This window comes from Vombatus ursinus, unplaced genomic scaffold (assembly GCF_900497805.2).
Source record: "Vombatus ursinus unplaced genomic scaffold, bare-nosed wombat genome assembly UNPS02011916.1, whole genome shotgun sequence".
Lineage (NCBI taxonomy): Eukaryota > Metazoa > Chordata > Mammalia > Diprotodontia > Vombatidae > Vombatus > Vombatus ursinus.
Genome location: NW_020951694.1, coordinates 1,497,383 through 1,515,900, shown reverse-complemented (window position 1 = coordinate 1,515,900; position 18,518 = coordinate 1,497,383). Strand labels below are relative to the sequence as shown.

General features: G+C 38.8%; 1 protein-coding gene across 1 annotated transcript in view; it reads right to left on the bottom strand.

The window, feature by feature from the left end:
• Nucleotides 1–18,518, bottom strand: part of DNAH2 (dynein axonemal heavy chain 2) — a 123,877-nt gene that overhangs the window by 76,373 nt on the left and 28,986 nt on the right. The window contains exons 12-14 of the mRNA XM_027857034.1: nt 17,972–18,101; nt 17,494–17,676; nt 16,639–16,853 (exon numbers count right to left, since the gene is read on the bottom strand). Coding sequence (XP_027712835.1) covers nt 16,639–16,853; nt 17,494–17,676; nt 17,972–18,101 — 528 coding nt within the window. The remainder of the gene's footprint in view (nt 1–16,638; nt 16,854–17,493; nt 17,677–17,971; nt 18,102–18,518) is intronic.

Sequence of the window (18,518 nt, the reverse complement as noted above, 5' to 3'; positions counted from 1 at the left end):
GAAAGTCAGTCTTCTGAGGACAGTGGCAGCTTTAGAGTTTGTGACTTCTCATAACAAAGAGAAATACTGGCTATGGACGAATAAAGTCACTTATCCACCAAGGCCAGAGAGTGAAACCTAAGGGAAAAGTCATGAGGATTCCATTAAAAGAAAAAAGGACTTGTAGGTTCAGGATTTGGGAGGTACACCTTGGTCATACATGCTCTTGACACATGTGCCTCATACTCTTCCCAGGGATCTTGGGTTTGCAAGAGCAGAATGTGCCCCCTAGGTTGGGGGGAATGTTTTATAACTACATTGTTGTTAAATTTTCTCAGTGAAAAACCTTTTTCTAGCAGCTATGACAGTTCTACTGCTTGAATGATATTGGAGACCACATAGGATAATGGTGCATTAGTGACACTCCTAGAAACAACCTTCAAAGTTACTCCTAGAACTTTGAGGGGAGAAGTAGGCAACTGCCTTCTAGACAACTGCACTGGTGGTTAGGGAAATGGCCCTAGAGTGGGTGTTACATTGGGAGTTTCTTGAAGGATCATTTCGGTTCCCGGCCTAGAACCTACAATCAGTGGACAGCAGCCACCTAAGATGCATAATAGAAGTGTGCAAAGAGGAACACTTTTATGAAGCAGTGTACTGCTAAATGTTTAACAACTGATTCTAAAAAAAAAAAAAGATAACACACTTCTAAGTTTAATTTGCATTGCAAACATTTTCTCCATCATTTTCTAAGTCTAAACAATCTACAAAACAGTAAATCAAGCCCTGATTTGTAGGTCTTGCCAATTTCCGAGGTATAATTGCTCACACTGAAAAAATTAATCATCAAAGCTGGTAAGATCTTGGCTCCAGCACATCCGTGCTTTATAACTTACTTTTTTGTAACTATGCATACTTTTAATGCCAGAACATTCTATTCTCCACAGTATATCAGCATTTATTCTGTGATAAGTCAAGCTGCATGTGTTACAGTGAAGAATCAAAGCACCTGGTGATCATTAACAAGAAGGAAATAAATTTCAGATTTTGCTTCATACACAGAGCCTTGACCTGACTCTGTTAAAAGGTTTCCTTCTCTGATGTAAAGAATATCACCAAAGGATTCACGCTTCTCTGGGAACCAAATGGGGCTAAAATAGAAACAACAGCTCCCTCTAGTGCTCAGAAGAAAAAAAAGGTAGACAGGACAGACAAAGATAGACCTTCTGATAGTGTTTTCTAAAATAACAGCACATTGCTATGGTGTTTTATGGATTCCAAGAGACTTTCCTTACAACAATCCCTGTGAGGTAGGCTTGTGTAAGTATTATCATCAGCAGGAAACCATATCTGCCCCTAATAAGTGTCAGAGTTGAGACCCAAAGTCGGCACTCTTTTCATTCTATACCATGTATTTCTGATGTAGGATAACCTAAGCAATTTTAAACAATAACTCCCAAAGAATTTGGGAATAGAATACTTAAGGGGAGAGGCAGCTAAGGGCCGCAGTGGGTAGAGAACCAATCCTAGAGTCAGGAGGACCTGAGTTCAAATCCGGCCTCAGACACTGGACACTTACTAGTTGTGTGACCCTGGGCAATTCACTTAACCCCAATTGCCAAACTAAAAAAAAAAAAAAAAAGAATACTTAAGGGGAATAGTAAGAGGTCCCTTGGTCCCTTTCATCATACAGGAAAGGAAATAAGCAGATTGGAGAGGGAATATGTTACGTAGAAAATGGGTTATTATCTATAATAGATACCTGGGGAAAAAGTGGTATCTTGGGAACCTTACAAAATTAATTGTCCTGTAACCTACAGCCCAGCACTTCATATTCTGTGCTTTCATGGCCTGGATTCGATCTTGAAGGCTTCTCAAAAGTCACCCTCTGACTCATGCCTCCACCCAGCTTTCTCCCGTAGGAATATAAAAACATAGCTCATGTTTAGGGCTTGACAGATATAGGTAAAATGGCCCCAAGCTCTCGTGCACTTAATGTAATAAAACAACCTTTATTCTATCCCACGGGCAATACAAAATGTACAAAGGACTCACAGATGACCACAGTCTAATAACTCTCCTTCTCTCTCCAATGAATCTCACCTTCCCTCCAGGAACCTATAAGGTACTCTGGATTCAGTGCTAGTTTGGGTTTCTCCTGGAAAAGAAATGAACCCAAGGTTGCAAAGGAGTGAACACCTCAAGTTCTAACGAATACCACACTTCTTCTAGGGACCTATAGAGTATTAGCCTAAGGTCTTGGGAGGTCCCCTAAAATGGAATCTTATACTTAGGGCTTCTTGACAGACAAGCCCTTCCCCATTAATCTTGCACAGTTCAGTTAACTCATTGGTGAGTTAAGGAGGTGGAGAGCAAGTCAGGAAGCAAAGGTGAGGTTTGCTCCTCTGAATTGTGGGTCAGTCCCTTGTGTATCCTCTAGTCCTAAGCTACATACTGACTTCTCTTCTCGCTAAGAGGCTTGATTCAGGAACTGAGCACTGTCCAAATTTCTCTCTCTTCTCTCTAGGAGGCTGGGTCCAGTCATCGCTGGTGTCACTGCCCAGAATCATATGTTTCCTTTTCTAAGGACTGCTTGTCTACCCTACTGGATTGCAGTCTTCACCTGGGTTATGTGGTCCCCTTTGCTCCTGGGGCCACATGGGTGAAAGGCTCTGCCAATCATTAGCTCTCCATAGCTATGCATTCTACAACCTCTGGCTTCTTTCTTTTCTTATTCCTTGACCATGTTTTCCAATATATGTTTTGCCATCTCCCTCTCCATCTATCTTTGCATTGAAATCACTGGGTATTAAGGTATTTAACGGTATGTATAATACCAATTTTTTCACTAAATTTATTTACCGCCTACAAATGATATTAGCACATAAGCTGCAATTATCTCCATGGTGCTCTTTTTTCATTTATGCTAACAATGAATATAAGGTAAAATATTCAAGTGTCCCATGAAATGTTTCTTTTTTTTTTTTTTAACCTCTCCTGCTTTATTGTTGGGGCAACTAGATGGAACAATGGATAGAGTGCTGGGCCTGAAGTCAGAAATACTCATCTTCCTGAGTTCAAATATGATCTCAGAAACTTACTAGCTATATGACCCTGGGCAAGTCACTTAACCCTGTTTAATTCACTTTCTTCCTCTATAAAAATGAGCTGGAGAAGGAAATGGCAAACCACTTAAGTATCTTTGCCAAGAAAATCACAAATAGGGTCATGAAGAGTCACACATGACTAAAAAGACTGGACAACAACAAAGTTCTATTGTTAACAAACTTTCCTTCATACGAGGCATCTTCTTTTTACACTCCCTCTTGAACTCCCAGAAACCTGATTTTCTCCAAATAAGACCTCATACCTGGCCATCCTCTACAGTGCCAATTGCTCCTTTTCTCATGCCCATGCCACACTGGGCCAGTAGGAGAAGTCAGCATACTGTTTGCTTTCCACTTCCATTTTCTAGACTGTTCATGTGTCACCATCAGCAAATTCTTCTCTCGTCTATACTATTCTAGCTATTTATTTTGGCCCATAATTTTGTTGCCATGGTCTACCCCCTTCATATCCTTCCAGTCTTGTCACACTATACCATGCAGCTCAGAGAAGATTTACAAGAATATACATTACTCCCCTCCATGCACTTTCAAGTCCAGTCATATTGGTCTACAATGGTGAGCAAATTATATGGACCAAGAAATCATTTTGATATGGTTTTATTTCATGGCAGCAACAGTCATGTGAGTGTTCCTGCTGATATTAGGCTAACTCAGAACATGTGACTTTGACCAGATGAAACCAGATTCAACAGGTTTCCCCATCTGGAATTAGTTCTCCGTGGGTTGTGCACTGGATTTCAAACCACACAGATGTATTTTATTGCTCACTTTTGTTGCATTTTTAATTCAATGATTCAATTGGGAAATGGCTGAACAAGTTGTGATTGAGATGGAATACTGTGTTATAAGAAATGATGAGCAGGATGCTCTCAGAAAAATCTGGAAAGACTTAAATGAACTAATGCATGGTTAAGTGAACAGAACCAGGAGAACGTTGTACACAGTAACAGCAATATTATTCAATGAAGAACTGTGAATGACTTAGCTATTCTCAGCAATACGATGATTCCTGACAATTCCAGAAGACTTACAAGGAAAAATACTATCCACCTCCAGAGAAAGAACTGATGGAATCTGAATGCAGATTGAAGCACACATTTTCTTTAAACTTTATTTTTCTTGTTTGGGTTTTTTTGGTCTGTTTGCTTTCACAACATATATGAAAATATTTTGCATGACTGCATATGTATAACCTGTACCAAATTACTTGCCATCTCAGGGAAGGACCAGGGAAGGGAGGAGGGGGGAAACTTTAGAACTCAAAATTTTAAAAAACAAATGTTAAAAATTGTTTTTACATATAATTAGGAAAAAATAAAATATTTAAAGTGTTTTTTAAAGACATAAAAAGTCATAAGGTTTATTGCATGTCCATAAATTTAATTATTTTAATTTGTTCTAGTTAATTTAAATGCCACAGTACTTTCTGTCTCTCACACACAACACTTAATCTCCCATCTCGGTCTCTTTGCACATTCCCCATGCCTGGAATTCATTTTTCCCTCACCTTTGATCCTTAGAATTCATTTTTTCCTTCAAGATTCAGTTCAATAACCATCTTCTCCATGAAACTTTTCCTGATCCCCACAACTGCTCATACCGCACTCTGAAATTACCTGGTATTTATTTTGTACATATTGCGAATATATTTACTATATATACATATCGCCCACAATTTTGTTTTTGTCTTTGTATTCACGGCATCTAGCCCAGCACCTGGTACAGAGTAGGCATTTAATAAATACTTGTTTTTCACTGACTGATTGGGTAGGTAGGTTTATAGGAAAAATTACACTATCATCAAAATGTATAATGACAATGGCCTATGAGATCCTGGAACACATTCTTTAGGAAGATGATAATGCTTATCTCACATACAGCAAAAAAGATATACCCTCACTGAAAATATGTTCACACTAGAGTTTAGGTACAGGAAACCAAAAGACGATAATAGGTCACAATATTGAGATGTACCACTCACTGATCTGATTTAAAAAAAAAATGATCAGCCATCCAACAGGTTATGGATTCCTTCCCCTAATATTATAGTCAGAGATAGAAAAAAGTCTCATCTATGGCTCCACTCTAGTTTTCATGAATGTGACTAACAATCTCCAGCAGAACCTACATGACTCTGGAATCCTCCTGGGTCTGTCTGGAAAACTCCTGCTGGAAACACACTGTTTCTGTCCTCTCCTTTTCTCCTCCGGCTACCTTCAGACACAGATACCCACCGAATTCCTCGTGGTCTTGGCTTTGACCCCGTGGATGCCTGAGAGGGGATCAGAAGTCAACTACAATTCAAAATGAAGCCCATTTGTGGCATGCTGTACTATAGTGAGGCCTAGCTGTTCCTTAGTGGTGCCATGGGGTTCTCTCTGTCCCCACATCTCCAGGTGAAGCAGTAGCCAAAGCAGCATTAGCTATGACGTAGTCCATCATTTAAAGTACCACATTCAGCATCATATTTTACAGTAACCTCCTGTAATTTTAGCTCTGGGTTACTTCTTCTCAACTCTCTCTATGGCTTTGCCATAGGCAAAAAAGGAAAACTGCAAAGGAAGAGTCTATCTTTGCATTAAGCACCACAATACTAAAAATGCCCAAAGAGCATTTGGAAAGCGGTCCTCCATTTATTATCTCCTTAATAAAATCAGATTGTAGGTCCCAAAGAGCTTAAAATTGGTATTGATTATATGACCACCTGAAATTTAGAGATCAGCACTAAAAGTGATAGTATTAAATACGTAGTAGTTATGACACAAATCAAAACCAATAGTTGTGGAGATGGCCAACCAAATTAACTCATCTCTAGTTTCGATCTAGGAACACTCAAGAGGGCCACCATCCAGGTTCTGAATGAATATCCTACATATAGTATTTCATTTGAATATTAACACAATTCTTGTGAAGTAGACAGGTATTATTATCAGTATTACACAGGAGAGGTCTCCATCTCTATTCCTATTTTATGGAATAGGAAACTGAACTTCTAAAAAGTTACAAGATTTGGTCAAGTTACTTAACTAGCAAAAGACAAGAGATTTTTAAACTTTGAGTCTAGAAATCTAGAAGTACAATCATCTTTGGATGAATTTCCTGAAACCAGTTGTTTACTTAATTATTGATCCATCTCTACAGGAATAAATTCTACATTTCTGAAAGAGGGGGTACTCTGGTGAGACTCTAGCAAAAGCAGATCTGCTGAGACTAAAAGATGGACACACTGAAGTAACACTTACTATTAATATCTTATCATATGGCTGCACCTCTGATTGGAGGGTGGAGCCATAAACTTCTCCATTTAAAGAGAGGGGAATAGGATAGACCTCTCATTTCCCTCCCAGCAGCACTCACTTTGGATTTCTTTGGCTTTTCCACCATACCCCACTTTCCCCAATTCCCTTCAGAGCTTTCTTTTGTGTGTGGTCTTCCCCCATTAGATTGTAAGCTCCCTGAGGGCAAGGACTATCTTTCCTATTTGTATCCCCAGTTCTAAGTACAGTGCCTGGCATACAGTAAATACTTAATAAATGTTTATTGACTATGAACTATTGACACTGAAATGTAAGGGAGAAAGCCTTCAAATACAAAATAGACATTTCCATGCTGGAAGATAAACCAGATCTTCCAAGATGCTCCCCAGGCATAGATTATATTCAAATCTTAAGATTACCAAAGGAAAGGGGCAGCTAGGTGGCACAGTGGATAGAGCTTTAGCCTTGGAGTCAGGAGGACCTGAGTTCAAATCCAGCCTCAGACACATGACACTTACTAGCTGTGTGACCCTGGGCAAGTCACTTAACCCTGATTGTCCACTTAAAAAAAAAAAACCAAACCTGTGTTGGGGCAACTAGGTGGTGCAGTGGATAGAGCTCTAGCCCTGGAGTCAGGAGGACCTGAGTTCAAATCTGGCCTCAGACACTTGACACCTAGTAGCTGTGTGGCCCTGGACAAGTTACTTAACCCCGACTGCCTCACCAAAAAGCAAAAAAAAAAAAAAAAAAAAAAGAGAAGATTACCAAAGGAGTAAGGGAGGTGAAATTGACTGAACTGAACCCTAAAGCAACAAAGATTGGGTAACTTAAGTTAAAATAAACTTTTTAGCTGGAAGAATTGTCTAGTAGGAGAGTCAGGACTTCCACCCCATCTCTAGCCCGGAGGTGGAAGGAAAGCTTTGTAGTGCTAAAAAGAGCATGATAGCAAATAGAGTGAGGTCCTGGGCATCCAAACTGCTGATTCCCACAGAAGAGCAAGGTCAGCAGATTGACCACTTCCAGGATTGGCTTGGCCTCTCCCTTTACAACACCTGCACATAAAAGTCAAGGCAGGACAACTCAAAGCCATGAAGGGATTTGTGGTGGCTCAACTACCAAAGACCAAATGCCAAAGACTACCATGGGTTTCTAAGTTTCTTGTTTTACTGACCTGTCAACTCTCAATTGCCTCTGACACCAATGAATGTATCTATGCCACCTAATGTAGAAGATGTAGAATTTGATTGGGTTTGATTCCCAGCTAACAAGCTATGTGACAAGTTATTTTTTTCCGAGTCTTAGTTACTCAGCTGTAAAATGGTATTGATAATACTGATATGACCTCAAAGGTCCACGAATCAGGGTTGTTGCAAGGGAAGTATTTAATAAACCATAAAGTACTATATATAAACGTGGAATGTTTGTATTAGTATTATTGAATATTATTAGTATTGTGGAGGATTGGACATTTTCTCAATCATTCACACCTCTCCAAAATAAAGCTACAAAAGCTGTCTCCATAGGCTAAGACTTAGACTAAGAAACCTAAAGCAGGAGTGCAAGGAACAAGAGTGAAATGTAATTGAGAAATGTTTAACAAAATTTTTAAAATACAATAAAATATATTATAAATAAAACATTTATTATAATATAATCATAATTATTAATATACTATTAATGTATTATTTATATATAATTATATAATATGTTAATAGTAATAATTATAACTATTAAAATAATATAATAATAATTATAAATAAAACATGTTAATATGTGGTTTTCTATGTCAATATGCCATAACAGGGATCCTTAAGTACAATCCAGTGGCCTGTTTCTATTTGAATTTGACACCATTGCCTTAAAGCAGGAACAACTTGATGAAATAACAGCCAGCAGAGAAGATTCATCCCCAATCCCTAACTGGCTTACTCAGCATCCACTGTTCCGTTAGAACCCTCACCTCTGGCAGGGCTACCCAACCTGAGTATGGTCTTGTGCTCTGAGACATACAGGATTTCCTTTGCTGTTGCTAAAGGTTCTTCCAGCACACCATCTGTCCCTACCTCTACTCTACCATTCTGTGGCAACATGGAACAGTTTAACCCTGTTTGCCTCAGTTTCCTTGTCTGTAAAATGAGCTGAAGAAGGAAATAGAAAACCACTCTAGTATCCTTACCAAGAAAACCCCAACTGGGGTCATGAAGAATTGGACATGACTGAAAAATGACTACACAACAATAATAAAAAGTTGGGTTTTTTTTTAATGGAGAGAGAAAATTCTGGGAAGATGGCAGAGTAGTTCAGCAAATTCCAAGTTCTCCATATTTCCTCCACAAACAAGACAAAATAGCACCTCAGGGTAAACATAGAGGGGGAAAAAAAAGTAGGGGCAGAACAGTGGTCCTCCTCGGACAACCAGAGAAGATCTGAAGAAAGATCCCAGGATGGAGGTTTAGCAGAGTGAAATTTAAATACCTTCAGGCTAGCTCCACTGAGCCAGCAAGTGGCAAGCCCTGGGGGCAGTTGGGTTGGGAGGTAGTAGTTGACCTCAGCCACAGGAATTTTCACCTTCCAGACAGTGTGGGAAGTTGGGCTCTGAGCAGGGAAAGATTGAGAAAGCCTCTGCTGACAAGGGACCCAGGCCCAGCTGTGCTGCTGAGCTGCCATCCTGTGTGATAAGGAACCAGCAACACACCTGGTGAGCACAGAAACTGTGGGGCAGGGATGCTGCTGGGCACTTACAGGAGAGCTGGGTTCGTGGTCTCGGTTCCAGGCCAAAGGCGAGAACTGAAGGTTATAGCCACTGGAAGGTCCTCAGGGAAAGAGCATTTCCAGCATAGTGTGCCGTAAGGGCCTACTAGCTGTGGCTTGGAAGGAGAAAGGAGTGCAGAGGTTGGGTCCAAGACAAAGCTCAAAAAATAACAGTAAGAATGACCTGAGACCAGAGGCACCATACCCCAAAACCCAGTATGAGAGGTGATTATAATAACAAGCTGCTAAAACTTTTTAAAAAAATGAGCAGGCAAAGGAGAAAGAACCTAACCATAGACAGTTACTATGGCAATAGAGAAGACAGGGGTTTGTCTTCAAAGGAGGATACTGAAAAAAAAAAGCCTCTCCTGCCCCAAAGAGTAACATCAAATGGTCACCTGCCCAAAAAGATTTCATAGAAGAACTTTAAGAAGACTTCAAAAATCAAATAAGAGAGATTGAAGAAATAAAATTTTTAAAAAGTAAGAACAATCCAAGAAAAACAAGAAGACTATGAAAAGAAAGTCAACCAACTAGAAAAGGAGATCCAGAATCTTAAGAAAGAAAACAACTCCTGAAAATTAGAATTGCACAAGAGGAAGCCAGCAAAGTTCTAAGAGACCAAGAAATAATAAAACAAAACATAAAGAATGAAAAAAATGGCAGAAAATGTAAAACATAAGAAAAACAACTGATCTGGACAACAGATCAAGAACAGAAAACCTAAGAATAATTGGACTATCTGAAAACTATGATCAAAAAAAGAATCTTGATACAATAATACAAGAAATAATTAAAGAAAATTGTCCTGAAGTGTTAGAACAAGAGGGGAAAGTAGAAATAGAAAAAAATTCACCAATCAGCACCTGAAAGAGATCCTAGGAGGAAAACTTACAGGAATATCAAAGCCAAATTCTGAAACCCCCAGGTTAAGGAGAAAACATTACAAGCAACAAGAAGTAACAAGAAAAAACAATTCAAATATGATGGAGCCACAATTAGAATTATACAAGATCTAGCAACAGCTACATTAAAAAACCACAGATCTTAGAACACTATACATATCGAAGAGCAAAAGAACTGGGGTTGAGGCCAAAAATATCATACCCAGAAAAGTGAAGTATAATCCTGAATGAAAAAAAATGGACATTCAATGAACTGACAGGTTTTCAGTATTTTGTTGCAAAAAGACCAAAACTTAATAGAAAATTTGACATACAAGATCCAGGAGAAATATAAAGTAAACATCAAAGACTAATTACAAGGGATTCAATAGGGAGAAATTGTTTACTTTTTATGCATGGAAATGTAAACTGTATGTCTAAGATTGTCATTAGTAATTGGGTAGATTCTTTCCAAAGAAAGTGTGGGGTAGAGATAAGTGTGATGTGAAATCTGAAAAGCAAAAAAATGTAGGAAAAGGTAAAAAGAGTAATTATTTCATACAAATGAGGTGGACGAGGAAGAACGGATACAGAGGAATTAGATGGGGAAGGAAGACTGGTAGTTCTGGAACCCTACTCTCATTGGGAATGAGTTAAAGAGGGAACAATACATATATAAAAGAGTCTTCTAAATTCAGAAAGAAGCAAGAGGGCAAGGGGATGCGGTGGGAGGGAGGATAAGGGAGACAGTCTTGGGGGGTGGTAGGTTAAGCAATAGGAGGGCAAGGTAGTGGGGTGGAAGTAAAGCAGAGGAGGGAGGAGGGAGAGGAATAGGGTAAGGAGGAGAGTGAGTGAAAATAGGAAGGAGAAAGGGGCAGCTAGGTGGCATAGTAGATAGAGCATCAGCCCTGAAGTCAGGAGGATCTGAGTTCAAATCCAACCTCAGGCCAAACACTTAACACTTACTAGCTGTGAGACCCTGGGCAAATCACTTAACTCCAATTGCCTAAAAAAAAAAAAAAAGAAAGAAAGAAAGAAAGAAAATAGGAAGAAGGAAAATATACAAGTAATTATAGCTTAGAATGTGAATGGGATGAATTTACCCATAAATGGAAACTGATAGCAGATTAAAAATTTGAATTCAACAACATGTTGCTTTCAGAAAATGCTATAAAATGAGAGATAGATACAAACATAAAATTAAGGTCAGGAGTAGAATTTATTATGCAAAAAGCAAGGATGGTAATTATGATCTCAAAGTTAAAGCTAAAATAGATTTAATCAAAAAGAGAAAAATAGGAAACTACACTATGTCTCAACCATATTAATCAATAGTTTTAGACCATATAAAATAACTAGACAGTATAAAAAAAATGAGAGTATACCTGCCAAAACAGACACAGAAATATAAACACAAAACATCCAAACAAAGTTAGATCTAAATAATTGAGGTAATATTTATTGTGCATGGGTAGGTAAAGCTAATATAATTTTTAAAATGACAACTTAACCTAACTAATCTATTTATGCAATGCCATCCCAATTAAATTACTAAAAAAATTATCTTACTGAGTCAGAAAAAAATAATAACAGGTTCATTTGGAAGAGCAGAGGGTCAGGAACTTCAAGGAAATCAGGGGAAAAAGACCTGAAGGAACTAGATTCAGTAGTATCAGACCTTAAACCATATTACAAGGTGAGAGCAGTGTTGAAGTGCTAAAATGGATAATATTTTAAATTAAAATTTCCCTGTATAAATAAAACCTATGTAGCCAAGAATAGAGGCAATGCAAAAAAATCGGTAAAAAAAAAACAAAACAAAAACTCTCCTAGACAATCTCTCAGATAGAATGTGATTGGGTTGGAAACTTGAACTTATAAAGGAAGATGCCATCTACCTTCAAAGAAACAGATAACAAGTGGAACTAAGCATAATATGGTCTTACATGTACGCATTTGAGTGTATATGTGTATATATGTGTATGTTTATGGATATCTATGTTATATATACACATATACATATATATAAATATAAATATATCCTACACCTAATTGTAGCCTTCTTGGTGAGGGGGGTGGCAGGAGAAAAAAATAAAGTAAAAAGTGAACAGCAGAGGACAAAAGAATACCTACAAGGAAGCAAAGAAAAGATGGATAGCTTTGAAAATAATATGTAGTACTTATTATATAGATTTTCTTGAAATGGAAATTTATTGCTTTATATTGAATCCTTTCATGTTCTGCTGTGTACATAGCATTTTTTTTTCTTATTTTGTATTTTAAATTTAAAATAAATGTAAAAACTGAAAAAAAATGGGGCAGCAAGGTGGCACAGTGAATAAAGCTCCAGCCCTAGAGTTAGGAGGACCTGAGTTCAAACTTGGCCTCACACACTTACTAGTTATATGACCCCTGGGCAAGTCACTTAAACCGAAAAACAACTTAAAAAAAAACAAACTCTGCTGTCCTAAGAAGATGAGACAGAGGTATGGGAAAGCTTAAGTTTGCTCTGCCTGAGGCAGCAGCTCAGTGAGAAAACTAAGGAACAGAGGGAGCTACCACAGAGCACCAGTAGGTATGAGGAGCTCTACTAGGACTGAGGGAAAGAGGACTGGCATTGATGTAAGGTCCATTGGGTCTCTCCAGAAGTCATTTGAATCAGACACTTAGGCTGGTGAAATGCTTCTTTACAGCAAGGAAGTAGCTGAGAAAGCTCTGAAGTTCAGCCTTCAGGGAATTTGCCATTAAAGGGAGTCAGAAAGTGAAAGAGAAAAATAAGGAAAAAAGACTAGAATTGCCAAAGATCTCAGAAGAAAGAAAAGTCCATTAAAAATGAGCACAAGCAGGTACACTAACAGGGAAGGCATTAATAACAGAAGGGAAGATAGCCTCCAGGAGTCCAAACATCTCTGAATAAATACTGGAAGAAAAGGAAAATGAACCCACACCTGATGAAGTACAGGACCCTATGGATTCCCAAAAGAGCCTGAGAATCATCTGGATGGTTAGGGAGAAAAATAAGGATGGTAAAAGTAGAATTTATAGGCTGAACAGTAGAAATAACTGGCAAAATAGAAATTCCTGAATCTAAGGTGGTAAGTCTCCTCAAAGAAGCAAAAGTAAGAACTGACTAGATATGCAGATACACAGAAGTGAAAGACAGTCTAGAAAAAGAAAAAAAACCCAACCATTAATATTAAAAGAACACGTGATCTCTATATAAGTAAAACATATTGATCCAGAAAACAAGATGCAGAGAGACAATTTAAGGATTATTGGGCTTCCAGAAGAACACAGCAAGTCTCGGATTAACACCATAATCCAAGAACTGCCTAGGGCTGCTGAACAGAAAGCAAAGTGAACTAGATGGTAACAATCAAAGAATCTACAGACAGCCTCCAAAAAAAACAAAAAACCCTATGCTATAAACTCTGAGATACATACTAGTTAAATTTAACAATTCTAATTACAAACAACAAATTCTGAAAATGATCAGGAGAAAGATCTTCAAATATAAAGGGGAAAAAAAATCTGAAAAACACAAGACTATTCTGCACCCACCAGAAACCAAAGGAAGGAATGCAATAATGTGTTTTAAAAAGCAAAGGAAATCAATATGCAACCTCAGGTGATAGATACATCCTGCAAACTTGAGCCTAGTCATCAATAAAAAAAAAAAACAGATATTCAATAAAAGAGAGGCATTTGAAGCATTCCTATTTTTTAAAAAAATCAAGATGTTGGGGCAGCTAGGTGGTACAATGGATAGAGCACTAGCCCTGAAGTCAGGAGGACCTGAGTTCAAATCTGGCCTCAGACCAAGCAGTTGACACTTACTAGCTGTGTGACCCTGGGCAAATCACTTAATTCCAATTGCCTAAAAAAAAAAAACCAAGATGTGAATTTAGTATTTGTTTTTGAAACACCACAGACAGGAGAAGCATAAGAAAGGTAAACAAATATGGGTGCTGAGGAAAACATAGATAATGAAATAAATGACTCCAGGAAAAAAAGGGAAAAAACTAGAAAGAAAAGGACATTTATGGGGTTAAGAACAACAATGGAAGGATTGTTAAGAGATTTCTTTCTAAAACTTCATAAGGAGAAACGGGTAAAAGCAGAACTTAAATACAAGTGATGGTGGAGGAATAAGCTTGAAATATCATGGAATAAACCTTCACAGCATTCTACCTACAGGTGAATCAATGTTTTTAGTAGGACTAACCTACACAAAATAAGAGAAAGGAGGAAGAAGATAGAGGGGAATGTATGATGTATCCTAATCAAGTCAATGGTAAACAATGATAACCCCTGTCATCTCTCAGGAAGAAGAGGGGTTACAAGAAAAGAGGTGTGATGGTGAAGAGGGAGATTGAAATGAGTAAAGAAAGACAGAAATCTCAAGTCAATAATAGGAGGGGGTCCCACTGAAAAATGTTCCCAGGGTTGGGGAGGAGGGTGGTGTGGAGAAAACAGGAGATGGAGACATTAAAATGGGTATAATCTTCAGGACTTTGGTGTTTAGACAGACTACCACATCTGAGAGAGTCTTAAGTTTTCATGGTCAGCATTACACCTGAGAAGAAGGGGAATTAGAACTTCTTGGAGAAACAAACATCTAGAGGGGCAAAAGAGCATAGACAAAGAGTGAAAATTTCTCCCCAAAAGCACATTTCAGTGTCTTTAAACAGTTATAACTAAAAATGAGATAGGGTCTTTTTAAAAGAAGGCAGTCTGTATCAAAGAACAGATGAATCTAAAATGTTTTCTATGGAAACAGATGAAAATAAATTTTATTTTTTATAATACCCAGCTAAATTACTGATTCACCTAGAAAGGTGAAACTCCACATAGATGTAGCTAAATCCAACGCAACTAGCTCAGTTCAGGCAACTGACTAGTTCTGGATGGCCTGCAGATGCTATGGGGCTATGGGGTTTTAAAATGAGTTAGAAAAAGGTAACTAGATGGTAGCAATTTAGAGTGAGCAAACCCCAGTCATTTTTGAATATTCCAATTACGAGGTCAGATAAATCTAAACACAGGGATTGGTAGAATTCTTTTGGAGTCAGAAGCTGCACTGATGGATTTATTATCAGTCACTATAAATCTGTCTCTCTCTCCTGAGCATCACCAATTGCCATGTGGATACTTCAAATTGGATGTCCCAGAATCATCTCTAACTCAACATGTCTGAAACAGAATTCATTATATTTTCCCCCAAACACACTCATCTTTCCAGCTTGCCAATTACTGTTTAGGACACTATCATCCTCCCATTCACCCACGACCTCAATCTTAATGTTATCCCCAACTGACTCTCACTCATCCCAGTTAGCTGCCAAATCTTGCTTCTTTCTTCACATCTCTCATCTATGTCTCCTTCTCTCTACTCACACAACCATCTCCCTAGTTCAGGCCTTCATCATATCTTGCAGGACAAATGCAATATCCTTTAACTGTTGATCTCACCTCTCCCCTCCCCAATCCAGCTCCAATCCACAGTTGCCAAAGTGATTTTTCTAAAGCATGGTCCTAACTATGTGAATCTCTTTCAATAAACTCCAGCAGCTCACTATTATATCTAGGAACAAACCTAGCCCCTTTCTATTTTTCCAGTCTTCTCAGGTTTACTCCCCTACATACATTCAATGGTCTAGTCCTACTGACCTACTGGCCATTTCTTACACATACTGCTCCATCTCTCATCACTGTGACTTTGCACTGGTTGCCACTCAGACCTGGAATGCTCTCCCTCCAGACCTTCACTTCTTAGAATTCCTGACTTCCTTTAAGAATCAGCTCAAGGGAGCAGCTAGGTGGTGCAATGGATAGATCACTGGCCCTGCAGTCATGAAGACCTGAGTTCAAATCCAGCCTCAGACACATAAGGCTTACTAGCTGTGTGACTCTATGCAAGTCACTTAGCCCCAATTGCCTCGCCAAAATAAAATAAATCAGCTCAAATCCCACTTTCCACAAGTCCCCTAGATGTTAATGTCTTCCATATACATGTTGTTTTTCTTTTCTATGTAAGCTCTTTGAGGTTGGAAACTACTTTTGCTTTTTTTCTTTGTATCCTTAGGGTTTAGCATAGTGCCTGGCACATAGTAAGGGCTTACTAACTGCTTGCTTGATTGGATAAAGGGGACACAAGCCTGGAAAGGGACACAGAACAAAAGCATTTTATTCGCTTGTTGACTTTGTCAGTTCTTTTTGTTCTACCTTGTTAAAGCCCGGTGGGTTTATGTAAAATGTCCTTTATGTCATATATTTATTTGACTGTTATTGTTTATAATTTTTTAAAACCAAGAAAAATAATGATTACAAATCTACAAGGAGTGGTTTGTTCAGAGACTTCTATTCTGAAGTCTCAGGGAAAACATGTACCACGTGGTTTAGACTAGGGAACAGAAACACCAGGTGGCAGTAATATCTTAAGCATGGGCTCTTTTTTGAGGGAGTTGATATAATTCTTTTAAAAAGTTAAAGTGTAAAATTTGAGTTATAAAGTGAAAGCAAATATCATAGAGCATAAAGTATAGAACCAGAGAGACAGATGTGAATGGGGACCAAGGCACAAAAGACAGAACTGTGAGAAGGGTCAGAGAAGAGGGGCAGAGAAGATGGACCCCATACTTGTCAAAATTGACATCCAGCATTCCTGGCTTCTCTGTACTGATCCCTAGCAGTGGAGTGTCCAGCCGTCGAATGCTGTCCTTTTCCACAGTCTGTGTCCAGTCTTGAAAAGTCTTGCGAACCAGTTCATCCATGGCTTGGGTCAGCTGCTGGTACGTGTGGACACTCTCCTCCCCAGTGCCAATATGGGGCAGGAAATGGGCAGATGAGAGGCACTAGACAGAGGGGTGGGGAAAAGCTTATAAGTAGGGCATATTTTTCACATGCTTCTAGTGCCTAATCTGGCTCAAGCATTTTACCTGGGGGTTGGAAAGCTTAGTTGAAAGATTGAAAATGCTATCTACCTCCAGAGAAAATACTATATATCTTCAGAACTGATGAACTCTGAGTGCAACTAAAGTATAATTTTCTCACTTTATTCTTCTTGCCATTTTTTTGGCAACATGACTAATATGGAAATATGTTTTGCATGATTTCACATGTATAATGGGTATCATATTGTTTACCTTCTTAGTGGGTAGGAGAGGGGCTAGAGGAAAGGACAGAATTTGGAATTCAAAAATTTTTTAAAAGCATGTTAAAAATAAATACTAATTTTTTATAAATGAAAATGTACAATAAAGAAAGAAAGGTTAACATGAAAGATCTTATCAATAGAGTGTCAAAAAAAAAAAGATCAGAGAAGATGTTACAGAGCAGAGAAAACATTATAGATAAGAAAAAAAAAGACAGACAGCGAGATCGAGGGGCCTATTAGAAGAGAAATACACAAGGTATGTAATGGCAACCAAACACAGAAGTTGAGGGATGAAAGAGGAAGACCAGTAGACACTAAGCAGACACCAGAACACTTACATTCATGGCACGATCAAGGCGACGACGCAGGGTGCGCACCCAAAAGGCATAACCAGAATACTGGCCCATATATGGAGGTATGTAAGGTGATTTCTTGCTCAGTTCCCGGTTCACCAGAGTCAGTTCCCCATTGAACATCATGTACAGGTCCACTGCCTTCTTGTCAAATGTTCGCTTTATAGCCTAAGAAAGAGATAGAAGGAGCTTGGGAAGAAAGTTCCTTAGACTCCTGGGTACTGATGTCCAGGGGGCTCCCCACCTTTGGCAATTCCAGAGTGTGGGAGTCACTCTATGGAGGATGTTGCTAGATGTTTACATCCTTCTTGGGGGATCTTGAGAGCAGTGCTAAGGTGCTGGTGATTTGGTGTGAGGTAGACATGAGATAAAAATGGGTCGGGATAGTCCATGGGTGAAGGAGGGAGCAAGTGGATTTAAAGACATAGTGAGGGCCTTCAAGGATTCAGGAAGCAGTAGGCACCTCACGTCTTGCCATTCTATGAAAGGTGTCCAGCAGCAACACTCCATGTTCCACATCTCGAACTGTCTCGAAGGCTGTGGTAATCAGATTCTGTGTCATCACCTCCAGATCTTTGATTCCTGCCCGGAACCTATACCAGTTGCAAAATGATACATGTTGAGATGAATAAGCCCTCATTCCTGGGCTCAGCCCAAGCCCACCTCAGATCCATGAACTCTCCCTACAAAATCACAGAATCTTAAGAGTTAGAAGGGACCTCAGAGGCTGCATCATCCCACCCCTATTCTTTTCTAAAAAATTGATTCTTTCTAGCTTGCCCAGGCTGGACATGCAGGGACTACCCACGACCCTGGTCCCACATTGATTGGCACGGTAGCTCTGACCTATTTTTGAAGTAGTTCATCACTCCTTGGGCAATCTGGTGCATCTACCTAACAAATTCTCACCCTCACTTCTTGGAGCTCATTAGATAGATAGAGAGACAGACAGATAGATAGATAGATAGATAGATAGATAGATAGATAGATAGATAGATAGATAGATAGAT